At 36.5% G+C, this 27,447-nt stretch overlaps 4 protein-coding genes across 8 annotated transcripts; 3 read left to right on the top strand and 1 right to left on the bottom strand.

Annotated features, from left to right (window-relative positions):
• The first annotated feature begins 7,376 nt into the window (after positions 1 to 7,376).
• Positions 7,377 to 9,808, top strand: LOC110851880 (IST1 homolog). Its single transcript, XM_022099810.2, has 10 exons — positions 7,377 to 7,534; positions 7,683 to 7,790; positions 7,876 to 8,008; positions 8,093 to 8,181; positions 8,261 to 8,324; positions 8,404 to 8,535; positions 8,598 to 8,678; positions 8,751 to 8,934; positions 9,024 to 9,235; positions 9,318 to 9,808. The coding sequence occupies exons 2-10, from the start codon at positions 7,744 to 7,746 to the stop codon at positions 9,549 to 9,551; spliced, it is 1,176 nt and encodes a 391-aa protein (XP_021955502.1). The 5' UTR covers positions 7,377 to 7,534; positions 7,683 to 7,743; the 3' UTR covers positions 9,552 to 9,808.
• A 468-nt stretch (positions 9,809 to 10,276) lies between these two features.
• Positions 10,277 to 20,675, top strand: LOC110856964 (unconventional myosin-Ie). Of its 2 annotated transcripts, XM_035846940.1 has the most exons (25): positions 10,277 to 10,421; positions 10,496 to 11,340; positions 11,457 to 11,582; positions 11,710 to 11,799; positions 12,297 to 12,569; positions 12,650 to 12,812; positions 12,895 to 13,002; positions 13,090 to 13,218; positions 13,304 to 13,500; positions 13,568 to 13,735; positions 16,715 to 16,808; positions 16,884 to 16,960; positions 17,437 to 17,603; positions 17,689 to 17,826; positions 17,924 to 18,073; positions 18,168 to 18,433; positions 18,515 to 18,583; positions 18,661 to 18,755; positions 18,817 to 18,972; positions 19,062 to 19,201; positions 19,286 to 19,434; positions 19,512 to 20,039; positions 20,104 to 20,148; positions 20,271 to 20,405; positions 20,499 to 20,675. In XM_035846940.1, the coding sequence occupies exons 2-25, from the start codon at positions 11,338 to 11,340 to the stop codon at positions 20,573 to 20,575; spliced, it is 3,543 nt and encodes a 1,180-aa protein (XP_035702833.1). In that variant the 5' UTR covers positions 10,277 to 10,421; positions 10,496 to 11,337; the 3' UTR covers positions 20,576 to 20,675. The 2 variants fall into 2 exon arrangements, with proteins under 2 accessions (XP_035702833.1, XP_021961250.1); XM_022105558.2 differs by having other exon boundaries at positions 10,278 to 11,340.
• Positions 14,007 to 14,968, bottom strand: LOC118434138 (glycine-rich protein DOT1-like). Its single transcript, XM_035846944.1, has 3 exons — positions 14,821 to 14,968; positions 14,409 to 14,724; positions 14,007 to 14,317 (listed from the first exon to the last, which is right to left on the bottom strand). Exons 1-3 carry the CDS (start codon positions 14,839 to 14,841, stop codon positions 14,094 to 14,096), a joined length of 561 nt encoding a protein of 186 aa, XP_035702837.1. The 5' UTR covers positions 14,842 to 14,968; the 3' UTR covers positions 14,007 to 14,093.
• A 795-nt stretch (positions 20,676 to 21,470) lies between the features above and the next one.
• Positions 21,471 to 26,000, top strand: LOC110850915 (alkaline ceramidase). Of its 4 annotated transcripts, XM_035846943.1 has the most exons (13): positions 21,471 to 21,696; positions 22,570 to 22,637; positions 23,886 to 23,987; positions 24,067 to 24,110; positions 24,187 to 24,257; positions 24,366 to 24,460; positions 24,576 to 24,622; positions 24,717 to 24,854; positions 24,954 to 24,994; positions 25,089 to 25,159; positions 25,260 to 25,317; positions 25,433 to 25,470; positions 25,565 to 26,000. In XM_035846943.1, the coding sequence occupies exons 3-13, from the start codon at positions 23,904 to 23,906 to the stop codon at positions 25,694 to 25,696; spliced, it is 819 nt and encodes a 272-aa protein (XP_035702836.1). In that variant the 5' UTR covers positions 21,471 to 21,696; positions 22,570 to 22,637; positions 23,886 to 23,903; the 3' UTR covers positions 25,697 to 26,000. The 4 variants fall into 4 exon arrangements, with proteins under 4 accessions (XP_035702836.1, XP_021954215.1, XP_021954237.1 ...); XM_022098523.2 differs by lacking the exon at positions 22,570 to 22,637; XM_022098545.2 differs by lacking the exons at positions 21,471 to 21,696; positions 22,570 to 22,637 and adding an exon at positions 22,697 to 23,330.
• The last annotated feature ends 1,447 nt before the right edge of the window (positions 26,001 to 27,447 follow it).

The following is a 27,447-nucleotide window of genomic DNA, read 5'->3' on the forward strand; positions in this document are numbered from 1 at the left end:
CTCAACAAGCAGGAGGGCTACTTGAAAACGGTCTTCTGATTAATCCACTATCTTAGCAGAACAGAGCGAGGTGAAGGAAATCGTGATTTGGTTAATAAAAGGTTACAAATTTGGAAATCAAGTAATCAATCCAAAGAACATATTTCTCTTTGAAATGTGTTTGCTTGCACTCTGAGTCTCAGAGACATTGTGAAACATGGTTCTCCTGATAAAATTTGGACAGACAAGAACAGGAGCATGTCGTTGTCATTCACAGAAGTGTGGCAGGAGGCAACCACCACCGACAGCCCGAAAAGCTAAAATCTCTCCCCATCCCAAGTATATAAATATAAGAAGAAGCGTGTAAATCTTGAAAAGAACTGGATTTCTCCCAGGTTAAGTTAGCAGTCAACTCGGTTATTTCATTCCCACACTCACCCCATAATAAATGGGGACAGAAAGATTTTTGCTTTGTGAAGACGGCTGGATACACATACGCTTGCTAACGAGAGTGATGGAAGTGTTGAAGACTTTTAGTCTGTCGGAGAGCTCCTCTGTTCGTACTGTTACTACAAGTAGTTGGGAAAATGCATGATGAGAATTCCTGATCAGAAATCGAGCTAACTGGGGAGAAAAAATTGTTTCATTACAGAAGGGGCACAGGAGTGAGGAGTTCCCTGGCAAATTGGTCTCTGTGGAGTTCGCCGAGAGATGTGAACATATTATCTGTGCACTGCACTGACAAAGATTCCTTGCTTTCCACTTTGTCTCTCTTTCTCCCCGCTGCCTCTCCATGCAGGGGAACGTAGAGAGAGAGAGTCAGTCGGACTAAATATGTGTGTGTGGTGATGGTGTGTAGGTAGGTAAATCTTCGACTTTGGCTGCTTTCTCCCTGCCAGCCAGCACCGACTGGAGCCTCACAATCCCCCTGTTTGCATGGTTGTTTGTTGGTGTTTGGTGGCCGTCAAGTCAGTTCAGCTCCAGTTCCTCTGCACTCACTTCCTGTTTGCCATGTCGGAGCTCATGTTCTGTTCTTGTTTCGCTCTGGGACAAGACATTCATTAATTGGTATTTATGGAATTAGTCCCAACCACCATCATCACCCACGCCATCATCAGAGTTCTAGTTTCCTCTCTTGTTTACACCCATTTAGGCATTAGTGCAGACTAACGAATTTATTTAAGTACTTTGCCCCTTGTTGTCCCAAACGAATTATTGAAACATGATGGATGATCACGCAACACTGATAACTGGAATATTTATAATGTATTCAAATATATATGGCTTTCTATGCATCCAGATACACATCAACACACATAATGTAGTTATCAGGATAAGTATTATGTAGATTTAGATTTGCCTTACCATATATATTAAAGGACGAAAACAATTAGTTACATGTATAGAGTTGGCGTCCATACATAATATTTAACCAAGCAAAAATACTAACCTATTTAAAATTGAATGTTAAAATAAATAACTTTGTTTAGATTATTAATTTTGTGCAATTGAGGTTCAATTTAATTTGCTTAGCTTAATTTAATTGTTCCTCTGCCTTCATTTTCTGTCATCTTTCCAGGAAGAATTCAAACCACGAACAAACTCGTTCGTCTTACAAATTAGATTTATATATCGAGTGTCAACAGAGAAGGAGCGAGAGAAGACCTCAACGGGACAGGAGGACAGAGTTGAGTTTGAGAAGAAAGACAAGTCCAGATCGGGCAGAAGAAGAGAAACTTAATTTAATTTCTAGCTGACACATATAGCGTTTGATTGTGGTCACAAGAAGGCGGAGGATAGATCTGCGAGACAATAATTCTGTCAGATAAATGACTTTCAATGAGCACTATTCAACACCTCAACATTATTATAGCCGACCAAAGTCAGAATTATTTCAAAGTCACCTAACCGCTCGCTCGCTCGAATATCTTATCTGTGGACATTCTAATTCGGGCGAGGAGTCCAATTTCTCGTTCCACATTCTAAATTAGATGCTCCCCCTTTTGACAAGGAGTCCTTGTTTGTCACTGATAATGGGAGAACAGAAGGAAGCTCGACCAAACAGTTAAATGGGTGTCTGAATGGGCGGCGGAGTATCTTCTTATCTTCTTACCAGCACAAATTTCATCATACTTATTCTGCTTTCAATCACATGATTGTTTATTTGCAACTGCTCTGAGGTCTTCTTTATCAAAAGAGAAAGTTTCCAATTACCCAATTCATTTTCTTTGTTATCTTTCCATTCAACAAGAACCTTATTTGGTCGTCATTCAACGCTATCACCGTGAACAAGAAGAACAGGCAAAGATTGATCAAAGGAAATTTGACAATGAAAAGATAATGTGACCACTGCTGAAGGCTTCAAATCGTCATAGAATAAATGGGTCGACAACAAAGTTACATATTATTTCATTTGAATTCTATGTCTCAATGCCCATCATAATTTTCATTACAAATTTTGTAACAGTTATCAAGAGCAAATTTTATAAATATACATTTTGGGTGGAATCAATTACATATTTACTAAGACATTTTTTAATAATTAAACAAAACATAATTTAATAACTATAAAGTTGTATGCATTTTCATCAAGCACATTTAACTTTATGGCGAGCATGTCCTCCAGATTTTTGCTACTTTTTTTGTTACATTAAAAAACTTTCGCCTTGATATAACTCGACAAGCAATCTTACACTTTTTTATTTGTAGTTCGATGCTTACACAAGTAAGCATCAATTGATATATATATTTGTTTTTTTGACCAGTTGAATATCAATTATATAAAAAACCTATCAGTACAGCTTTGCTTAGCCCGAACCAGGTTTAGGAAACCCATGTTTCTCAGTAGTTTTCTATAAAATTATGTGCTACTATTTTACACTAATTTTTGCATTAACTTGCATCAATCTTTCGTACTACTAGGCTCCAAATTCTAAAAATATTTACTATCCATTGCCCTTGACTACTTCCCAGTGGGGGTCGCCTCTACAGTCCATATGGTTATTTTGTGTTCATATTTAACTTCGTATTATTTCATGAGAAAGCAGTAAGGATCTCTGGTCCAAATTTCAGCTTTCTATGTTAATTTCTAAAAATCGGTATGGGTCACCCCATAGGGTCGCTCTAGATAAAAATTTTACCAATTTCATGTCATATTCTTCCATTAGGACCCATAAGCAACCTCTCCACCAAATTTCAGCTCGATATGACGATTTTGAAAAATCAGTATGGGTCACCCTCTAGGGACCCTCAAGATGAAAATTTTTCCAACTTTAACTCATTTTTATCTATTAGGAGTCATTAGTAACCTCTGTGCCAAATTTCAGCTTTCTACGACAATTTTGAAATTTTGGTGCATAATACCCCACCCACTCCGATGACCCCCACCGGTCCAAAACTTTTCTGATTGAACCCATCTTCGAAACTCGGTCGTTGCATTGCCCAGATACATGTCTGTACCAAATTTGGTTCAAATCGGTCAACTCGTTCGAGAGTTATCGAAAGACAGACGGACGGACAGACGGACGGACATGACGATTACATAAGCCCTGGTTCGGGCTAAAACTAGTGTGCAATCTGTATGCATCAAAATATCTCGCCAAGTTTGTCAACTGAATCTCAGTTCATCGCTAATATTTCATGAGGCAGAAAAAAATCCGTTAACGAGTTTTTGCCAATGTAACCCAATTCACGAAGTAAAAGCGAGAACACGTACATGCACACACATCGTAAATTGATACTGGGTGATAGAAATGGAGATAAAATGTTGATAACTTTGAGTTTGCAGTTTCATATCATTGCATAAAGAAATGAAAATAATGTGGAAATCCATAAAGATATGCACAGATGGGGAAAACTTTTCCTTTTTCTCTTGGAGTCAATTTCAGTAAGTCCAAAATCCAAATCCAAAAGCGCTTTGCCACAAAGCATTTACTGGCTTGGGCAGGGAGCGAGAGAGGCTGATAGATACGATAGGTCTCTGGTGACCTATCCAACTATATGGAATTTGTTGGAAAGAGAAAACACTGAAAACATTGCATTACTGATGTTGAACCAGGTTCCAACTTTCCCATGGCACGGGAAATCCTAACCGTAACAAAAATGGATTGGTAAAATCACTCCATCCGATTCGATTGAATTGAACTTCATTCAAAATCTGCTCCCTGCTCAGATATTGTGCATGGTTTGACAAAAAACTGCCCCCAAATCTAAACCCGTTCATTCTGTCATCGCCTCCCATTTCATCACAATCAATATGCAAAACACATTGCGACTAGCACATTTTAACCACTAAATATGTATGCAGGCTATCTATTAACCAATATAATCTTAATCCTACAATCACTTTCATTACATAATTCTTTTAAAAAAACTTGGAAAGAACAGAACGGATCGCTCTTCAATTAAATCTTGTTAAATCATTAAACTACAATTTATAACAGAATTTCGGTTTAGAAATTTTTTGCATATGACGATTTCAATTTAGAATTCACGAGTGCCCAGAAACAGAAACATCTCCCACATATATACTCACTGATGCACTCTGGAAGCTAGCAAAGGCCAAAAGGAGACAAGAGTAAAGAATGCCAACTCCAGTCCAATTCTCCCTTTTCACTATAACAAACTGTCAACATGAAGTCAAGTCGTAGTGTCGGAATAAAAATATTTTCCCATCTCATCTCATGCCCCGATCTTTCGAGTGTAATTTCCTCCAGCCTACATAATTCAGAAAGATCCGATTTCGGTCCACTACCACTTCAAGTTCACCTCAAAGAGCTGCTTCTGGCCCGTCTTCTCTTGAGGGGAAAGTAAGTTGGCGAGTGTCTGTTGAGTGAAAATGGGCGATACGACCACCATCGCCACCACCAACAACGCTCCTACTTATTCTTACCACCACCGCACCAACCCAATCTTTGGGTCCAGGGAAAAGTGGCTCTCTGGCAACTGGTGAATTGGTGATTTTCCCGTCCGTCTCGTATGCCCGACTATCTGACACGTCTTCTTGGCCTTTTTCTGACTATGTTCATTTTCATGAAATCGAAAAATAATGTTGGCAAAAGTGTCATGTTAAGATAACTTTGACGTAAAGTCACAAAGTTGCCCAATTTTTACACAATTTTTTAAAATTATAGACGCATCCAAATAACGGGATTTTCTTGACAGGAATCTCTCTCTGTCTGAATTACATTCTTCTATATTTTTGACCTCACGCTGTTAAAATTGCTTTGCTTTTTAACACTTTTATTATATTCCGAATCATATTTTGCTAGCAGACTTTGTCGGATGCAGAGGCAGAACTGAGTGAAAGTGGCGGCATGGAATGGCAATCGGAGATATGTATGTCTCACATTATGTGAAACCAACTGCTGCTGCTGGTTATGTGTGGAGCTGACAAAGAGGAACGGAAAAATCAGAGCTTATCTCAAAGTAACTGATGACAACTGGTAAAGAATGATGAATCGACATCAGTGTTGCTCCTGCTTGCCCCATCCGTATCTTTTTCTCTCCCTGTTCTCTTTAGTTAGTTTTTAGGGTGAAAGTGTAAATGCTCCTGCTCCTGGCATGATGGAGAATCCTTTATATTTTATACATTGGCAAGTCACATTTCATGCATTTGGCTTTTGAGTTCGCTTTCACTTTGCACAGTCTTATGCGGAGGATTGTGGCTTCGACTCCCGCTTTCACTTAATAAATTATACGCGACTATTCAGCATCAAAACCCATCAAAACCGCACCAGCTCTGTCGCCTCGTCCTTCGTATGTACCACCAACCTCACAAATGCTGAGCATAAGTACCCTGCAAAACAATCAAAAAACAAAAAAAAAACTTTAAAGATACGTCTTGTATAATATGTGAAACTATTTATAGTTGTTTTCATAAATATCACATTCCTTATTTATTTGGAACTGTTTCTGCCACTTTTATCACAATTTGTCAAGTAAAGACTACTTAAAATGGAGTTGTTTTCTACTCTAAAATCAACTTGGGCACTTGAGACAATAATTTATGTACATGGAGACTACTACCAACTTGCACATTTTTTAAAGGAGTCTATTATGTGTTACTATTTGTAAGCCACAATACATATTTACACATGAGTTCAAAAGCATTAAAGTCTTCTTCCCTAAAAAACCTATAAATTAATCCATCTGCTGGGATGATAATAAGTGGAAAACAGCGGAGTCAGAATTTGTTACCTACTTAATTAAATTTGAGATGAAAGCCATCCCATGAAACAAACAAAGAATGCTGTCCGTAGCTTTTGGCTCAGCTTTCTCTTTATTGAATTACTGGATTTATTTGTGGGAGACCTCATTCCCCAGCGTAGTTGGGAGAAGGCCGACCGCATCCCCATTTTTAATTTTGCATGACCAATACGAAAATAGCAACCGCTACACTGAAGACAAACACATGGGATTGAATTCATGAGTAATTTGAATGCTTTCTCCAATCGGTTTGTGTGTGGCTGACACAAAATGTATTAATGAAATCGATGACATAAGCACTGCTCGTCTCATGCTAATCGAAATTCCAGTGGCTGCCATTGGCTTCTACTATCCCGTTGGAATCACTTTCTTCCATTCTCGTCTCATTCTCGAAACCAGCTCCCAGTTAATATCCCAATCTCACATCCATCCATCTCACTATCTGGCTTTTGTATCATCCCCGCAATATTCTCATTGCTCCTCCAAACTGCATAACTTATACATTACATCAGTTGCGGTTGGTCTCTGGTAATGTAATCTCTCTAGATTAGATTCCCCGTAAAGGATAATAATGCAGCATCTGAACCAGCGTTATTATGCAAAAGCTGGATTTACAATTACTACAAAATAATTTCCTGTTGCATGAATGCGCGCCCACAATTTTTGAATCATTCTAGCTGAAAATATGACCAGCTAACACAAAGTATTAACACAGTTGTTGTGTCTTATAAATACATGAATGAAATGCTGTTCTATGGTTTAAATAAAATGGTATCATGCCCAACATAAACACAAACTGGTATTTACTTACAAGACAACGGCGTAACTTTTCACGGTGAAAGTGAAAGAAAAAAGAAAGAGGACCGAGCGTATTTTTACACTCACTGCCACCTATTCGACCAAAATCTCACAAACTTGATGCGAGATTTTGTGGATGAATTTACATGCAGGCAACAATCTGCAGTAATTAAGCTGTTTTAAAGCCGTTATAAAAATTTTGGCATGCATTCTTGACTGAATCACCTTCATCCAACTATATAAGTACCACCCGCACCCATCACGCATCCCAGATAAAAGTGCTTGACGTGTGTGTGTCATTGTTCAAACTTTGTGCATAGCATAGCAATACTACAACATGAATGAGTCATCATCTGCCCTGTGAAATACAGATAATGTTATGAACAGGATTTTGGCATTGCGAGTCTTGTGAGTGAGTGAGTAATGCTCCGTGAGATCATCTGTTGAGAGGCGAAACACAATAACAGCAAACCGTCACTTCATTTCTTAGTCCAAGAAAAGATAAAATACGAAATAAGCAGGCATCCAACCGACAATTGGTAACTATAAGGTTTGTCTCTTATTTTTTATCTTTTTCATATGTACACAATTAGTATCTTAATTGTAATCGTTGTATTTGTAAAATTTGCACTAATAAACAATACTGTCAAAGAGAAACAACACATAACAAATTGTTATTAACAACTTGTTTTCCATAGGTTGAAGATTGACTAGAAATTATTAGAATCTCGAGAAGGTTATTGTTAAAGAAAAAGCAACATGTTTTCCTCTGGCCCGAACTACGCCAAACTGAAAACAAATCTAAGGTTAGTGCAAATTTGAAGTGAAATATTAAATAAACAATGCGTACTTTACATAACTCTGATAATTATATTCTATGTGCTGGTTAAGGTTGGCTGTGAATCGCCTCAAATTACTGGAAAAGAAGAAAACAGAACTGGCCTTAAAAGCGCGGAAAGAAATTGCGGATTATATTGGGGATGGAAAAGCAGAGCGAGCTCGAATCCGGGTGGAGCATATTATTGTAAATTTTAAAAAATTGTCATACTTAAAGATTGAATTTAAATATAATATTTTTATTAATTATTTGTTTTTTGTTCTTGTTTAGCGTGAGGACTATTTGGTGGAGGCGTACGAAATAATTGAAATGTTGGCAGATCTGTTGTTGGCACGATTTGGGCTGCTCCAACAAATGAAGTAATAATCGCACAAACGATATGATACGTACTTTAATTTGCATCGGTTATAATATAATTCGTGATATTTAATTGGACAGAGATCCAGATGAAGGATTGAAGGAGGCGATTTCCAGCTTGATATGGATAGCACCAAGAATTCAGGTAGTAATTCTTAGTCTGCAAAATTTTAAATTTATAAACTAAAAGTTGTAATGTAATCTCTTGTGTAATCTAATTTCAGGCCGATGTTCCAGAACTGAAAATCATTGGCGATGCCTTGATTTCAAAATATGGAAAAGCTTATGGGCTAGCGTGCCATGATAACAGCGTTGGTACAGTGTCGCCCAAATTAATGCAGAAGATGAGCGTCCAGGTATGTATTTCTAGCTTAATCACGAAAAGTATAAAACGATACTAAAGGCATGAAATATTTAGGCTCCTCCCAAACTTTTGGTTGAAAAATATCTGATTGAGATTGCAAAGATTTATAACGTTGATTACGAGCCGGATCCGATGGTAATCTTGATTTAATAATGTTTTGTAATGTGGCAAATTTGCAAGCAACATAAACTTGAAATGTTTTTAAAGATAATGGAAGAAAGTGACGCAGTGTTAATGGATATGGGAAATGACGGAGCAAGCGGTGCTAATAACTTAGGAGGAAATCAAGCGTCTGGTGGGGGTCCTGGTCCCAGTGGACCTTCAGGAGGGAGTGGTGGCGGCGGCGGTGGCGGTGGAGGAGGAATGCATACAAGCCCGCCTGGTTTTATTGGTATGTATAATGATTGATCAACTCTTTTTTAAACTCCTCGATTGACAATAGTGGTTATGTATGCAATCTATTTTTTTCTTTCGTCACAGGATATCCTTATATGCCAGTTCCTGCTGCACCTCAACCCCCTCCTATGCATCCTCCAGCTTATCAGCCATTTCAATACCCAAGCATGCCCAACGGATCTGGAGAAGAAAAAAAGTATCCCTTGGGTGGTGGTTCAAATTCTCCTCCTCCAAAATTTCCGGGCTTCAACATCCCTCCTGGTGACGATTTTAAGGAACTCAACGTGAATTATCAGGTAACCAAATTTGATAAAGGGAGATTCTTTTTAGAAGGTAATACGGAAAGTATTGTAATAATTGTTGCTGTGATAATCCCAGGATGATGCAAAGCCGAAACCAGCACCGAGAGGAAAAGCTCCCCCAGGAGGAGGAGGACTTCCAGATTTGAATAGCTTGGACCTGCCTGATCTTCCGGATCTTCCAACCGTGCCATCTACTAGTCCAATGGATCCTAATATTTCGAGTAATGGCAGACCACAAGGACCTGATGAGAATGACATCAATTTTGATGACTTGACAAAAAGATTTGAAGAGCTGAAGAAACGGAAGTAATTATCCGTTATGATGATGATAATGAAAAACACTACTGCATAACTTCTTTTATAAATATACCTCCTGAATTTACCAACATTTACTTTACTTGTCTATTTGCCCGTAATAAATCCTTAATTGTTATTAATAATATAAGTGCGAGGAGATATAAGAATTGCGTAAATATTCACAACAATTTGTTTTATAATCGCTTCGTGCCTTATGATACGGTGATATGCAATAAATAAATGTTATCGAGTCCTTGGATTTATAAAATATGTACATAATATGTATGTAGTCCTGTTTAAGTCGCACCGAGAGACCATCATTTGGGGGTATTGGTGATGATATGAAAGCAACGGAAGAGAACTCGACTATGTACCAATCTAGCATTATCTTATCCAAATAATTTGATAATTTGGTCATCCCGTGCACATCAAAAAACCAATTTATTTAGCGTTGTACGCCCACCCTCGCATAACTATATCTGCAAACAATATGTATGTACGTCGGGAGGAAGGTGGCTTATTTTGATAGTGTGATTCATGATTCACGATGATGTCCATATGCAACTGCCTACATATGTATGCCATACCAACTACCAACTGCTTTCATTTTACCTAATAACTGTTCTTGTAAATCACAATGCATCGCTTCGTTGACTCATTCTTTGCTGAGTAACTTTTGTATGCCATCAGCGAAGCAAGCTTTGCTAAAAAAAAGAGTCAAGTAATATTCGTGGTGCATCCAATGTCGGTCGAGCTGCTAGTGTGCTCTTATACTTCATTTTAGTCTCACGTAATATTATTAGCACACAACTTTTTTGCAATTCCGTGCATAGTGTGTGAATTTCAGTGGTGCTCTTCTTCCGTTGTATGCAGTCTGTATTCTGTATGGCACCTGATTTTATTTCACTAATACTCCTATTTGTTTATAAGCTTCTCATTTAATTTCTTCCTCATCAGCTAATGACACGTCTTAAACCAAACAAACGCAACTTTCATAAGGAGGTGTTAACCAACTTGTCAAACTTCTTGCTAAAATCACCCTAAAAATAAATAATCAAGAAAGAGACCCACATTTACTCATCAGTGGAGTGCCTACTTATTATTATCTTTGAGACGAACATGGTCACTGTTTTTCATGGAAGTTGAAGTTTGTAATTAAATACTAAGAATTAAATATTGTTCAGTGGTTCCATACCAAATCAATTTAACCACAAAACCCAATATTGGAAGCCAATAATCTACCATCCTGTTCCTGATCAATATTTTACATCAGCCCACTCGTTCTGTTTTGTGTTGTACCAAAAGAGTCTCTTGGGTCTCCTGTATGCTTTATATCACATTATCAAACAAGAGTACTAAAAATTTGTGCATGTGATTAAATAAATAATTAAATACTGTGCTGAATATGCAATGCAACAGAGGGTAAAACTACTCGCTGGCTCTCTATAAATATCGTAATACTTAATATGAACACATGCATCCTTCCTTGTGCTATCGGTGAACTTAATCATAAATGAAAGTGAACAAACCTTGGTACACTATTAGCCTTGATTGGTGTATGTACAGTGGGATGTTGCAATTATGATACGTTGGCCTGCAGTTTAAATAGCGAACAACCTATTATTATCATTCGGTGGACTTTAATTAGAAATTTTCTAAGGAGTTTGCTGGACATGAGATTTTGTGGTTCATCTCATCTCCGTGCATGAGTGAGTTACGAAAACGGGTTCTCCTTCTTGGACAGTACAAAACAAAGTGAGACTTACTTAAAGTTAGATACATCCCAGCAAAAACTCAAAATGGTAAGATATCTAATGTCTAAAAAGGTTCTTAGAAAATGAGTTTACCTTGAGATATATATTCATTTATAGAGCTTTACCAATTACGACGGCACTTGTTATTACTAATATGTTTTTAGGTGTACCATTGGCAATCGCTCAACACGAAAGTGTCAGGGGTGGACGATATGACGCTATTGTCTAAGATCAATGATGATAGCATAGTGGAAAATTTGAAAAAACGGTTCATGGATGATTGGATATTTGTAAGTGCACAACCAAGCTTGAACCATATTAAATGAGGTGGCAAGACCTGGCAAAAGGATGCTGTTATACATTGTTAATAACAATTTGTTATGCAATTCTGTGTCTCACTTGTTTGTTTTTTTGCAGACATACATTGGCCCTGTTTTGATAAGCGTAAATCCTTTCAAGAATATGCCGTACTTTGGAGAAAATGAAATTTTCATGTACCAAGGAGCTGTATGTTACAGAATGACTTTTTGTACAATAATTTATTTGCACATTTCTGCTGAGCAATTTGACTATCATCTTTCTTGTTTGTTCTACTTTCATAATATCCTTTTTTAAATTTACGAAATATTTATTCAACCCAAAAAGTGAATTCTATAATCCCAGTTGAAATCTTCGCACTTTCCCAAATTTAAGGAGGCACTAGACCTTTAAATCAATTTATCACCCACAATTTAGCCATCAGGATTGCTGGCATTAACTTTACCTCAGAACTCACCCACCAACTGTGCCTTTGTTAATCGCATGTCAAATTATGACTACTGAGGGTTTGTTTAGTAGAGATGTATGTAAAATGAATTGAAGGTTCAATTCGATTCACTTTTCATAATGAACTTGTAAATATTTTTATGACTAAATCAGTCGATCGAATGCCTGCTTGAATACGCATTTATACATGTACTCACATTATATTATTGTTTAATTTAACGATTTTATTTTGAATTTAGGCACAGTATGAAAATCGTCCGCACATTTACTCTACGGCCGACAATATGTACAGAAATATGCTCATTGATTGCGAAAATCAATGTTTGATCATATCAGGCGAATCTGGCGCTGGGAAAACGGTCTGCGCTAAATATGTTATGAACTACATTTCCAAAGTGTCTGGAGGTGGGGCCTTGGTTCAGCATATCAAAGATGTCATTTTAGAATCCAATCCACTTCTTGAAGCATTCGGAAACGCGAAAACTGTCAGAAACAATAATTCGAGTCGATTTGTAAGATTTTACATCTGATAATTATTCAATAGTAAAATTCAATTGAGTTAAAATTGTTTAAAACTATCTGCTATTTGTAGGGAAAATATGTGGAAATTATCTTTGGGCTGGGTGGACAGCCAACGGGTGGAAAAATCTCAAACTTTCTTTTGGAAAAGTCTCGTGTGGTTTCAATAGGTTCTCAAGAACGCAGCTTTCATATCTTCTATCAGCTTTGTCTGGGGGCGAATGAGCCTCTTCGTTGTAAGGCTTTATATAAATTACTAAAAATATTCAGGCAGCGTATGACGGAATTAATAATAAAAAAACCACATGTCCGATTTAGCTGAACTAGGACTTTCCCAACCAAACAATTTTTTCTATTTAAACCAAAGCCCATGCATGACTGTCGAAGGAACAAACGATGCCAATGACTTTCGTGAAACTTTAAATGGTTTGTTTGAAAATTAAATTTACATGAATGTACCCCAAGAATTAATACTCATGGGCATATTTAGATTAAGGTAATAATTTTTTGTAGCAATGACTGTTGTCGGAATGCAAGAGGCTGAACAACGGGATATTTTTAGAGTAGTTGCCGCTATTTTGCTAATCGGAAATATTCAATTTCATGAATCCGAGAATTATGCAAGCATTACGAACAGGAGAGGTTGGTTATTAAATCCACAATAAAAGTAGTAGTTTTACTTTGACTATTCTCTTCTGTAACATGTAAATACAATATCATTTCATAGCGTTAGAGCGTCCTGCTGCTCTGCTGGAAATTGATTCTGAATTGTTGGGCACAAAATTGGTTAGCCGAGTCATTGATGGGAAATGGGGGAGACAAACGGACCGCATAGAAATGACCTTGGGAATCGAACAGTCACTCTACACTCGAGACGCACTCTCCAAGGCCTTGTATACGAGAATCTTTGATTTTCTAGTTCAAGTATGTGACTTGGTTTTTCGTGGGGTATTTCAGATTTAATTTACTACAATATTTTTACCCTGTGCAGAGAACCAATCAAGCTATGGTCACTCCCACCCAAGGTTATACGATGGGCATTCTGGACATTTATGGATTTGAAATTTTCCAGAATAATGGATTTCAGCAATTCTGTATCAATTTTGTCAATGAGAAACTCCAACAGATTTTCATCGAATTGACGCTTAAGGCTGAACAGGTTAGTACTGTAGTCAAAATCTATTTTATACAAGATATATTCGACCAAATAACCGGTAGTATTTTCTTCCTTTGGCTTTTTTTGTATTTTTTAAAATTTATTGGCGATTGGAGCAATGCTTTTATTAAACCAAACATGGACTAGAGATGTAGTAGAAATAAATTGGTTAAAACAAGGTCACCATGCAAAAAGTTATCTAAATATACGCTACTGCAAGAGGTCGAGTGAGTATTAACAGGAACTTGTTGAAGAATGCACGTGTGAGGAGTTGTACTAAGTAATTTCTGAAAGTGAACAGGTGGGGTAGGCAGACAGTTAGCAATACTAACTTTGGCAAGTACTAGATGAAAACAGCAATTTAAATGTCGCCAAAACCACCAAAGCCAGTGCTGCTCCCTCGAGTTCCAGAGCTACTTGGTCCGGAAGAAGGAGCAAATCCTTGATATCCACTGCTTGGTCCTCCTCCTGATGGGTTGCTTTCCCCTCCAAATCCACCAAATCTGGGAGGGCTGCCTGCCTGAAATCCACCACCACCTCCTGCACCTCCTGGTGATCCGGCGTAGTATTGTTCACCTCCACCTGCTGAGAAGAAAATGATTGTTTATTAGAAACTAGTTAATTACTTGGCTGCCACATATGCATTAGGAAGATAAGTAGGAAAATATTTTCATACCTCCACCATGTGGGCTGTGACCACCACCACCACCCCCATCACCCTGATATTCACCTCCTCCACCTCCACCTCCACTGTACTGTCCTTCTCCTCCTCCTCCACCACCTCCGAAATCAGCTCCGAAATCTCCGCCATCTCCCCCATCGTCGTTTCCACCGTCGTACCCCGCAAAATCACCGCCGCCCTGTCCACCACCCCCTTGTGGACCACCACCACCACCTCCGCCTCCTCCTCCAAAATCGCCTCCCCCGAAACCACCACCTTCATCCCCACCTCCGTATTGGGGCCTGGCGACGACGACCGCAGTAATACAAAGCTGTACAGTATAAATCAAGTACACCCTTGAGAATTTGCCTACTAATGATATAAGTAGCAACACGATTTTTTACACGAGGCACCATTGTGTACTTACCAAAATAATAGCACGTCTCATTTTGATGTGAGAAATTATCAACTATCGAGATCCAAACCTAGAATGCTCCGCGATCATGATTTGGAGTCGTCTTTTATACTTTCAAGGAGGCGTGTTGGGGGTAAAGGGTATCTAATGCGGTTTTCACCCTTGCTCGATCTCAAAGAATTGTGATCAGCCTACCAGAGCTACCGTGCCGATACCATCGTCATTGAAGGTAGGCAAAGGCATTGCAATCAAATTAATGTTTCCTCCATCACAAATGTTGCATGTCAGCAGCACAGCACGTATACGTACGTCCACACTTATCCAAAGATATCCCCACCAAGTTAAATAACGTTACATAAAGTTTGGTTACTGGTGGTTTCACTGGGATGGATGGGTCCCTAAAAATGCTCATTAGTCACTAGTAAGCAGTTGCATTCTCAATAGTGCATATGTCAAATTGGAGGGAGAATTTCATTTCTAATCTGAAATTGTGATCTGCAGTGCATATTGTACACGTACGTACGTAGTCTGATGGATAGCACAGATATAAATATAATATGATATTCTTGTGGTTGTTCTCTTCTCGCTTGACTAACTTTCACTTGATCTCATGCTATCAACTTGAGTTGATGGCTGCATCAGTGCGGAAGCCACACACAGTTAATAAGCAATAATAATAGTTGATCGTTGGCTATGTGTCGGGGGGTGTCCGACCGGCAAACCCTTCACGCAATTCCTGTGATTGTCCACGCATCATTTACACCTTTGCTTGTCAATAATTACCTTCAACTACACAAAATCCTGTCATTATGTCAACCACATAATGTACAACACGCCTGCCTCTCTGTAACCATTAGCTTTTATCGAGAACCATTTATACCACTCTTATTGTTATACAAGTCGCTTGCACTTTTGTTACATGTTCAACTCCACGAATCTAGTTTCATTTTTATTATTACATTCTGCAAGTCACTTTTTACACTTTTCTTTCATCTGGCCAGTCCATAGTATGGACTCCATACTCCTTTGAGCTTTTATCGATTCTTTGCCGATTTTCTTTTATTGCTTTGTTTTTAAGAAATAAAGCAAAGTGAGACGGTGCATAGCATGTGGAATTAATCAAATAGATCAGAAATAGGTATACAGATGAGCAAGTTATGGTTATCTAATAGTTTAAATTGATGATAGGTACATAGGTGAATGAACAAGTAATGCATATAAAAAGTAATGATGCGGCTAAATAAATGTTATTCCAATGAATTCCTATTGTTAAAAGGAAGTTTTTGGTGATCTCAATTCTGACAATTTGCTGACGCCCTGCTCAAATCGTGCAGATTTTAAATGCTTGTTGACTTTTGACTTGTGGAAGTGAGAGCTGCCAGGGCGGAAATAAATGTAGACTGCATAATGGATGTATTAAGTTAATACTGGTTCAATTTTAATTTATAACGATACTTCGTCACTCATGATCTCTTCATAATTGGGTTGGGTACTTCTTTAAACGAAAGTAGTCATTAATATGTAATAGTTATTGCTTTGCTAATACATGGTTATTAGTAGTTTGTGTTTTCATGTGACTTGCTCAATAACAATAATAAAAAATTGTCTTAATGGTCCATGTGAAAATTTCGAGAAAATCTTCAAAAGTTTTATTGCTTCCTTATACATACATAAGTAAATCAGTGCAATACTAAAGAACAATATTTACTCTACAATGCTCCTTTGCCTGAGAAAACAGTTTGTGAATTGAATAATTGGAATTCGACTTCACTAATCATGCATAAATAGTCGAAGGTTGCAGCTTTATTACGTTTTGCTAAAAATTTATAAAAAATATGCAGTTAGTTTGGTTACACATGAACACTGTAATAATTGGGCGAATGTCATTTTTTCTCAAAATTATCAGGAGGAATACGTTATCGAAGGTATACGATGGACCCCAGTCGATTATTTCAATAACCAAATTGTCTGTGAACTGATTGAGGAGACAAAACCACCAGGTCTGAAATTATCTAATGTTTGTGTTGTAAACTTCACATAGTTTTAACTTAATAATTTAATTTTCTAAAAAATAGGGGTATTTGCAATTCTTAACGATGTTTGTGCAACGTTACATAACGTCACTGCCAATGCGGACAATGATTTACAAAAGGTAAAATTATATATATACAGATGTATGTATTGTGTGTGTATATGATATATTGTGTCTCAATATTTGCCAAAAGTTCAATCCATTACTATTTAATTCCATGTGGTGTAACCTTAGCTAATTTCATAGCGTGGTGTAATAATTACACGGTAACAGAAGGTTCGTGTGATCTAATTCTATGCATGTACATAGATATGGCGTAGATGAGCATTTCAATAATTGGTAGACTTGGTTGGACCATTTCATAAAAATTCTTGTGGAATTAAATTTTCGTCATAAAAGGGGGCACAATTTGTTACGTTCTTGTTTCATTAAATATCATAAACTCAAGGCAATGATTTATTTTACACTTATTCGTTCACCAGTATTAGGCGCAGGTGACACGTGTTAATATTTTTTCCCCAATTTGTCAAACGCGTACCACTAATAAAATGCAATGAGATACAGTTTGACCTCTATCAATTTGATTAATTTTTCAGAAATTGGGTAAAGAAGTCAGCGGTCATCAACACTTTCAAACAACGGTTGAAGGATTTGTAATCCATCACTACGCAGGAATTGTTTCTTATAATGTCGAAGGATTTTGTGATCACAACAGAGATGTTTTATTTCCTGACCTGATTGTTATGATGCAGAGCAGTGGAAGGTAAGCAAAGCAGTAGAAGGTATAATTTCTTGCTTGCAAATATATTTTAGGATTAGATATTTGACTTTTTTCGTTTTTATTGTAGTAATTTTATACGAAGTTTATTCCCTGAGCAAATGGAAAATAAAAGTAGTACAAGACCCACAACAGTTGGAACAAAAATAAAATCCCAAGCCAGTCAACTGGTGGCTTCACTCATGAAGTGTTCTCCTCATTACATTAGGTTTGAATGAATTAAAATAATTGTCAGTATTACAAGAAACGTACCTAAATGTGCGAATTTATTTATTTATTTACTCTTTTGGTACATAAAACGACAGATGTATCAAACCCAATGAAACTAAACGACCTCGAGATTGGGAGGAAGAAAGAGTTCGACACCAAGTTGAATATTTGGGTTTAAAAGAAAACGTTCGAGTTCGCAGGGCAGGATTTGCGTATCGAAGGGTATTTCAAAAATTTCTGCAAAGGTACATTGGCTTATATTATCAATATGTTCACCTGCGCGTAATACACGTATGTACATATGTAAATGCATATAAAGTGTTTTTGTATCATTTATAGATATGCAATCTTGTGCAATGAAACGTGGCCGGCGTGGCGTGGTCAACCTCAAGAAGGAATTGAAAGGATTATGGCCGCGTCTTACATTGAGAGAGACCAGTACCAGCTTGGTAAGACAAAAATATTTATCAAAGCTCCGGAATCGCTGTTCCAACTCGAAGAACTACGCGAGAGAAAGTTTGACGGATACGCGAGAATAATACAGAGGGCTTTTCACAAGTATTTTGACAAGCGTCAACGACAGCGACAACAAGAACAGGCATCAGGTATGCATATTGTCTAGTTGCATAATTATGTATTTACTTGTTAAGCAAAAACGTGTAACATTTCGAATACTGATATCGCAGCAATTGTGTTTGGGAAAAAGCAAAGGAGAAAATATTCCATCAACAGAGTTTTTGTTGGAGATTACATTGGTTCGGACAACTTATGAGTGATATAAACCAAAGAAAATATTTGTGCCTAACATAAGAAATTCTATGAATGAACTTAGGTTTGGATCATCGTCCAGAATTATTGAGTTTGGTCGGAAGGAGAGAAAAAGTGGAATTTTGCGAAAGTGTAACAAAATATGATCGTCGATTTAAGGCAAGAAAGTCATTCGAAATTATGTAATGAACTTGTAGTCAATAAGTGCTTATAAATTTAGGGGGCTAAGCGTGATCTTTTTATTACCACTCACCGTGTTTTACTAATCGGAAGGGAAAAATTGAAACAAGGACCACAGAAAGGCTTAATCGTACCTGTCATCAAACGGGATATTCAGTATTCTGACATTATTAAAGTTTCTCTTAGTACTCGGCAGGTTGGTAAATTGTTAACTCCAAATTATTAAAATTTTATAGAAAAATTTGAGACATAAGATCTCAATAATTTTTATTGTTTAATAAATAGGACGACTTGTTAATTCTTCACATTAGAGGAACTTATGACAGCGTTGTGGAGTCAACTTTCAAAACAGAGTTCCTAACTGTTCTCAGCAAAAAATACAAAGCTGTGACACAACAAGACTTGCCTATAACTTTCAGCGACTCGTAAGAATTTGTTTTATGCAACAAACTTTAAGGCATTTAGATTTATTTAAATAAAAAAACCGCATCATAATTTCTAATGCGTAGAATGGAATTTACCGTAAAGAAGCAAGGATGGGGTGGGGGTGGCACAAGGAAAATTCGCGTGGTGGTGGGAAACTCTGATCTTGCCGTACTTAAAATCAGTGGAAAAATCCTAACAATGGAAATTGGCGAAGGACTTGCTAAAAATACTTGTGAGTTTGCATTTATTTTCTGAGCCGTGTTCAATTCGAATATTACCTAAACCTTTATTCTATTATGACTACGATAGACCCTAGAGCGCTAGACAACGATTTTGTTAGCCAAGCACAACGGCGACCTGTAAAACCTGCCCGAGGACCGGGTGTAATTCCCATTTCATCATCTCAAAATCGACCACCCCACCATCAGCAACAGTATAACATGCACAGCAACTCAAACGCCACTCACATTGGACAAAATTTCCAGAATCGTAACAGTAATTCGTCTGGGGGTGTGCGACCCCCAACGCTTCGCCAGCCTCCCCCACCACCAAGTGAACCTGCACCACCAAATCAACCTCGAATTCCCGCAGGAGCATTTAGGCTCCCAACAACAACGGCAAGTTCGAATTCAAACACGAATGGCAATAATGTTCAAAGATTCAACCCTGTCGTCAACAAAGCAAGCAATCCGTCAGTTCAAAATGGTTCCACAAACAATTTCCAAACGCGAAATGCGACAAGCACTGGGAATGGCATCGCTCAGAAAATGAATCAACTTCAAGCTAATTTTAACCCACAACAAACAATGGCAGATATTTTAAAAACTCCGAATGCAGGTTAGTAGGGGCATACGTTGACCATTGTTGTAGTACCATAACGAAATAAATCATTTAAATGCAGGAGCATCCGGCGCTAAACGAACAAGCTTAAGCAAACCAGCACCCGGTAAGTTTTTTATTAGTTATTTCTCAACATCTTTGACGGCATCGTTTACTTGGAATTTACTTTGATACAGGACAAATTGATAAGTAGAATCAAGTAAATCACGCTTGTATTTCATTTTTCAGGAGCAGGAAGGCCAAAACCGAAACCAAAGCCAGTGGTAAAATTGCCTAAATGTACTGCTTTGTATGACTATGAAGCGCGAGACATTGACGAATTGGGACTTAAGGAGGGCGATTTGTTGGAAATTGTTAAAGAACGTATGTACAAACAAGTTTTAACTCCAAATAGGAAGTTTGCATTTCCAACAATTTTCATATAACCTAAAAATTCATCATTTTATCTTAAACTAGATGACAGCGGATGGTGGCTTGGCAAGCTTCGCGGAAAAGAGGGCCTTTTTCCATCCAATTATGTGGAAAAACTATAATGCACCACTATAACTAGTCCTTCTTTATTTAATTAATTAATTTTTTACAATTATTTTATTGAGGTTGAACACATGCGCAAATAAAAATATTTCACACTAAGGGTTTTTTGGCGTTCATATTGTTGGAACTCTAAAGTTGGAGTTGTGTACAACGACAATAATATGCTTTTTACATTATCACATTATCTGGATTATTTGTATTAATGGGTGCTACAACGTGATAGCTTATATGCATATCTATAGGATTGCATATCTCCAATGCATGTTACATAGGCTCAAGTACTCCTAATAAACACTATGCGTATTTGTGTACAGGCCATACAATTTCTGGGTTTAATTTTTTTGTGTCGAGCAAATTAAAGTGTTCGATGGGAAGCTCTTATCTGATTATTTTCCTTGAATGCATGCAAGTGTATGTCAAGAAACCGCACCTCCCTCGCTGGCTGACTGATGTTGGCTAAATTATTAATCGGAGGCAGGAAATCAATATTTGCTTCTTTCAAAAGCAACAAAGCATATCTGAATATTGGCTTGACCTTACGAAAATTGACACATTTGTCAATAGTGACAAATAAATAAAAGTCCTGGGGAAAGTGTAGTAATTTCAGGAATTAGGAATGAGGCAGACCGATGCGATGGCAATTTTTGGAGCAAATAGAAACATTCTTGTTATGGACTCTGTCTGTGGTATCAGGAACACGAGTGAATAAATATAATAAATGACATATACGTCGACATAATATGTGCCACTAATAAAGACGCATTAGATGAATCCACGTTTTAGCCATACACCAGAATAATATAAACCCTCTGCGTCTCGGCATATTTTTTAACTGTGTAATAATATTGTTTATATTTATCTGTTTATTCATAAAGAAGTTGAGCAAATCCACGCACTACATATAACTTGCTCCTCATTGAAAAGCTCTCGGTCGTTAGTTCTCAGTAAATTTGTGCCTCTCGTGTCAAAACATATAACATACAAAAGCTACATATTTGTTACACAAGTTGTTGTTAGTTCAAATTTAACCTAGTGCAAGTGCACTGGAAAATATTGGTACTTTCGTAACTTAATACGAATTTGGTGTCTTGAGTTAAGATTATATACATTTCCATCCAAGGTATGCATAATTTAAATACATGATTTTTCGATATCTGTAAATCTCGAATTTCAGTTTAATTTCGACTATTGCGACTTTTGAGCTCTTTAAACTACCATTTATACATTTCATAACTATTCTCTAGGAACAAAGAAAAAATAATAAAAAATGTAGAACAAAAGTATACAATTGGTCGTATAATGTAAAGCATTTTGAATTGGATGGGATGACGAACGCGTAACAAAACATAACGTGTAGAAAATTAAAGCACAAATCTGACAGACCAATGCATCATGTCTCACACATTTGTTGCTTTGCAAATCTTATTTTTTAGCACCTCCAAAAAATCTCATTTTTACGGTTTACTTGATTTGTTGTACGGATTGCTTGGTTGTAAAGCAAGTCTATCTATCAGTGCAATCCGTCCATCCAGCAGCACTTGTAATAATGAGTGCATAAACCCCCTATCTGTTACCTGTCAAGTTCTTTGTCTGTCCAAACTACATACATACATACGAACTTCAAGTTTAGTGGATTTAGCAGTGGCATAATAAGTACGTAGGTAGCAGTTTTTCTTTCCTTCTCTTGCAAAAGTTAGCGTGGTTCATGTTGCAAAAAGTGCAAAATGATTTGCACTCTACCATTCAGCTAGCCTCATGGTTGCGCAGTTTAGTACATGCACTCCAGCATTATGATAGAGAAGTAATAGTGATTGGTATCATTTTGAACATATATCGAATGATATATTGCGACTCCATTGTTACCATTTCCGTCCGTTGTGGTACACAATTAACAATTATCAGAGATAAGCGATCATCTAGTTTTATATTCATTGTACGCAGTAACACTTTATATCTTACTAAAAAATATTAAACCTTTCTACGCCCGTTTAAGTTCCTTATCAAACAACGTGCCGAAGTGCTTGGAATTTTGGTTCTGTTCGTCTTATGACTCACAAATAGGTAAAAATTGTACAATAATTATTCAGCTTACAAAAATATAAACTAATTGATTTTGTAAACAGACACCAATTGTACATTTACATGATTTTTGGTACAGCACAAACTTTTTCATACGCAACCAGGCAAATACATGTAGGTTTATTGGTTAAAGTTTACATGAATTACTGGTCCCGTTTGTGTCGTCATATTTTTCAAGAAACTTCTTTGTGGATACCGTTCAGCTTTGAAATGAGGTTACTTTTCCTCAAAAGCAGTTATGTACAGAGGTTAAATTTATGCGAAACCACAACCAGCTGGCTTTTTTCAAACGAAAAGGTTGACTTATTTAGCCTGCGATGCAGAATATACGGAGTTTTGTACGTAGATGTTTACTACATGTTGGGTAGAAGAGAATTGTATCTTCGTCGAACGAATAATAATGGAATTCTTCAGTAATAAAGAGATTATTGTTGAATGCATTACTTTTATACATCGATTTTGATAATTACGTCCATCATTTAAAAGTCATTAAATCCTTGTTAAACTTGTGTCTACGATCCAAATAGCATTTTCAACATTAACATAGTACTCAAACTATCTTCGTGAAATTGCTAACAAAGGTTGTGATAAACATGGTAAAATATGGAAGGAAATAATGCCTTTGTGTCAATCGAAGGACGGAAAGTCGAGATCATAATGATAAGGTCCAAGTAAGTAAGTTGAATCATCACAAATACAAAATATCCAACTACACTAGAGTTCAATATTTTAGGTGAATGCGTAGAACAAAGTATTGCACATTTTCTTATTTAAACTCACTGTACTCAAACATTTTAGTTTGGAGTGTATTTAATCTAGCTGTATTAATATAGTCATAATACTTTCATATTAAGACTCATGACTAATGCAGAGACTGAAGGTTGAATTTTTGTACTCATGATGACAGTCAATTATTTATTATTGTCTGAGTTTGCACTATATTGTACCCCACATTTCGACGATATTGTAGCAGTATTAATCAAATAGAGTCAAAGTGCAACTATGTACATAGTTGGTACACCAGCTAAATCTAAACCTAATATGCTTAACAAAAATGGCAATGTTCGGGCGTCATGAACTACGCAACAACAATGAATAATAATTATTTTAATTAGTATTAAGACACACGCCGATGATTTACACAATAATAAATAGTACTTCGTAGTTGTCAATACTTGATAAATTTTATAAATTAGGATTTGTATAATTTCCGAAACTTGTAACTTTCAGATTCTGTGATCCATAATAATGTTGAAACCTGGCTCGAGTCCCGTTGACTGGTGTGAGAGTAATTATTTATACTCACCATTTATTGCAGAATATGTAAATACAGTGAGTTTGTGCAAGATAACATTATCATCTTCGCTTTGATTAGATAAAGCACCAGCATAAATTTTAATCTGTGTTTCAGTTCAGCAACGTCTTATTCTTTGCTCTTCCTCCAATACTAATGTGGTAATGCATAATTGTATTAATTAATTAGTTAAATGCATCTGCAGCTACATGAAATGAAATTGTATTCATGTGATAGGTTGTTTCGCCCTTATGGACAAGTATTCAATCAAGGAGTTCATATAATATGGGGAATGCTAATCGTCGTAGGTATGACAAATGCTTTCGTTAAATTAACAAAGGCTTGCAAGACAACGCTAGTGGTACTTGTACTACTTGGTGGATTGTATTAATGCTTTTAAATTTTAATGATTTCAGGCATTTGTAGTGCATACTTTCATGCTACGTTAAGTCTTCTTGGACAATTGTTGGATGAATTGGCTATCCTGTGGGTTGTAGCCACTGCATTTGCGGTAAATTTTTATTTGGATTTACTTAAATTTAAAGCCAACACATTTTTTGTACTAAAACTTGTCCTGAGAGTGAAAGTTAATGTTATTTGATTTTGTTTATTGATTAAATGTGCAGTTGTGGTTTCCGGCAAGATACCTCCCGAACTATTTTCGACGCAAAAGGTAAACATAGTAAATAAACTTGCACAATAACATTCTGACAGTTTTTGAGTGAGGGGTTTAAAAATTTTTTTGCATGCAACAATCAATTTTCCAGGTATGCCTTCCAGTGCCTTATTTTGAGCGCAGCAGTTGTGAGTTCTGGCTTGGCCCTCGTTCAGCCAGCGATGAACGCTTTTGTTTTGATGATTTTGGGTCTTCCGGCATTGTACTTGATGATTTCAGAGCTCAACCGGTAGGTCATTTGTGGTCATTAGTCATCCTTAGTCATCATTAGTCATTTGTGGTCATTATATTCATGATAAATCAAATGAAATTATAAAACAATTATCAGGTGCACAAACTCTCGAGTTTTACGTCTAGGTGCTAGATGTGGTAAGGAAACTCCATATTTATTAATTCCTTAAGATTCATACGTAGTTCATAAAAAATAACAAAAATCATAAAAAATCTCATTGTTTTTGTCCAGGTTCCATTTGGATCTTGGCAGTGTTTTGCTGGGTAAATGATAGAATGTTTTGTGATACGTGGTCGTACCTGGTAAGTGGAATTACATTTAAAAACATGTATTCATACTGTTTGAATATATGAAATTATAAATATTTTTTAGCATCTTAAATAAATTACTATTAACTTACAGAACTTTCCTTATCTTCACGCAATCTGGCATATACTCATTTTTATTGCCGCTTACACAGGTACGAATACAGTTTTTGAAAATGATTAAGATTCTTAAAATGACACCAATATTTAGCTTAGAATACAGTTTTACCTTTTCCAGAATTTTTGTTATTTCAATTTTTTCAATTACAGCATGTGTGCTCTTTGCCTTTTTCGATGCAGAAAATAAGGTATAAAACAGGATATAATATGGAAATCTTAATTTTTTCGCCTGAAGAGTTACATTTCAAGTTCCACAAGTTAACATATTTTTTTAAATTGTAGATCCCAGAGAAAAATCCTGAGCTTAAATTTTGGCCGAGCGACAACTATGAATTTTTGGGCGTTCCATACGTTGGTTTGTCGGGAATCTCTTGGGAAATGGATCATGTCATTAAAAAGCAACATTTAATTTGAATCTTCAACTGATACTGAACTGAATTTTTAAGCTTTAATTGTTTACGTCATAACAAACAATGATATACTTGTCTATGAATCCTGGTGCTTGCATAAATGTATCAACTTACGTCAATTATTAATTTTCAATCGCTTGCGTATTGTTCGTATAAAATGGATCATTACATTGCATTGTCTCAGAGTTTGAATCTACAAGGATATATATTTACGTAGTTCGTTCGGTTCGGGCTGCTCAGTTCCTTTTTGTTATTAGTTTTGTATTAAATTTGTTTACAAACATAATAAAACTGATTTATGAAACATGTTTTCAGTGTTCTCACAAGCTTTGCATATTGAATTCATGGTTTTCAATAGGACGGTGCCGGGTCCTAGAAGAGGGCGTGGATTAAATTCACTCATTAAACTCAAATAAGGAATAGCAAATCGCATTGGTGAAACCATAGATTGGAACCGTTTTTAATTCAATTTTATTATTGACGTCACTTCCAGCAAGCATAATAATTTTTATGGCAATACTTAATTATACGCAATACTTCATTTCCCCTCGAAATACATACATTAATCCTTTACTTTTTCAATAAAGTTGGACTCTTAGATCAGCTTTTGATCCATTAAATACGTAGAAATACCCCTCGCGTGTACATACATACATGTATCTACGAATTATTGCATGGTTTATATGGTGCAATTTTAACCAAAAAATTGCGCAATAACATACTCGTACATAAATATGTATGCATGTATATATATATACATATGTAATGTCGTACTTTACTCTTAGCTCGTTGATAAGCAGATCAAATGGTAGAAGTAGTTGCATACGGTGATGAAATCTCGGCTTACTTGTCCTCATAACATGTACAATAATCCCTATGAACATATTTACTGAAATCACTTAAGCTGGTAAATGAACTTTATTATATTCTGTATGTACATCTTTATAAATATGTGATACATCCTCTGTGGGCTATCCTCTGGAAATACTAAAATAATAATTGATGCTTAATATGCTACTTTAAAAAAATAAAACACTATAATTTGTGATCACTTTGCCATTTATTAAGAAGTTCACAAGTCTACAGCTTTGAGATTTATGAAAAAAACACATTATAAATAAGTTGTAGTATATTATGAGTTATTTTAGACAATAGCAATGATTTATTCAAAACCGTGCATGAGGAGTCAGAGTGATAAACACGCTCAAAACGGTTTAAAATAAAAATCATTGTTACACTAATCTTACATTTACATAAGTGTAAAGTAGAAACGATTGGCAATGGGCTTGAACCTGCTTTTATGAAGTCAAATTTAATTATCATGAACTGGATGGAGTATGCTTGAGCATTTTGGTCATCTCTGTAACACTAGGCCGACACACGGATGACTAGCGAATCCTGTTCAATTAGTCGTGTTGCCAATTAGAATCACGCCATATCATTGCTCTTTCGCTAACTGATCTCAAATCCCAACCACTCCCAGTCCTCCTGCAAATTTCGTCCTCCAGCACCGCCTCAACCATCTGCATTTTTTATGAAGTGGTGTGAGGTGATCCCAGCAAAATTGCATTAGGGTTGTTGTAACTGACATGTGCTAGCTAAATACATACTGTCGAGAAATGTCATGTCTTGAAGGTCATATTACAAAACTTGAAAAAGATGTGTAGTAAAAATAATTGCAGATAATGTGATCAATTCTTAAGATATGCTGACGTAATTTTGGCAAAAATTCGTAATGTAACGATTGCTTAATCA

The sequence above is a fragment of the Folsomia candida genome, unplaced genomic scaffold (assembly GCF_002217175.1).
Source record: "Folsomia candida strain VU population unplaced genomic scaffold, ASM221717v1 Fcan01_Sc001, whole genome shotgun sequence".
In the NCBI taxonomy this organism is placed as follows: domain Eukaryota; kingdom Metazoa; phylum Arthropoda; class Collembola; order Entomobryomorpha; family Isotomidae; genus Folsomia; species Folsomia candida.

What these genes read in the sequence shown, in the direction of transcription:
- LOC110851880 (XM_022099810.2), top strand. Translation starts at nt 7,744, where the DNA reads ATGTTTTCCTCTGGCCCGAACTACGCCAAACTGAAAACAAATCTAAG. An exon ending in ATTACGAGCCGGATCCGATG is followed by an intron (nt 8,679 to 8,750) that starts GTAATCTTGATT and finishes ATGTTTTTAAAG; the next exon opens with ATAATGGAAGAAAGTGACGC. An exon ending in AAGCCCGCCTGGTTTTATTG is followed by an intron (nt 8,935 to 9,023) that starts GTATGTATAATG and finishes CTTTCGTCACAG; the next exon opens with GATATCCTTATATGCCAGTT.
- LOC110856964 (XM_035846940.1), top strand. An exon ending in TGACGCTTAAGGCTGAACAG is followed by an intron (nt 13,736 to 16,714) that starts GTTAGTACTGTA and finishes CAAAATTATCAG; the next exon opens with GAGGAATACGTTATCGAAGG. An exon ending in ATGATGCAGAGCAGTGGAAG is followed by an intron (nt 17,604 to 17,688) that starts GTAAGCAAAGCA and finishes TTTTTATTGTAG; the next exon opens with TAATTTTATACGAAGTTTAT.
- LOC118434138 (XM_035846944.1), bottom strand. Translation starts at nt 14,841, where the DNA reads ATGAGACGTGCTATTATTTTG. An exon ending in TGAGACGTGCTATTATTTTG is followed by an intron (nt 14,725 to 14,820) that starts GTAAGTACACAA and finishes TATACTGTACAG; the next exon opens with CTTTGTATTACTGCGGTCGT. An exon ending in TCACAGCCCACATGGTGGAG is followed by an intron (nt 14,318 to 14,408) that starts GTATGAAAATAT and finishes TTTTCTTCTCAG; the next exon opens with CAGGTGGAGGTGAACAATAC.
- LOC110850915 (XM_035846943.1), top strand. Translation starts at nt 23,904, where the DNA reads ATGTTGAAACCTGGCTCGAGTCCCGTTGACTGGTGTGAGAGTAATTAT. An exon ending in TTGCAGAATATGTAAATACA is followed by an intron (nt 23,988 to 24,066) that starts GTGAGTTTGTGC and finishes TCTGTGTTTCAG; the next exon opens with TTCAGCAACGTCTTATTCTT. An exon ending in TTTTCGATGCAGAAAATAAG is followed by an intron (nt 25,471 to 25,564) that starts GTATAAAACAGG and finishes TTTAAATTGTAG; the next exon opens with ATCCCAGAGAAAAATCCTGA.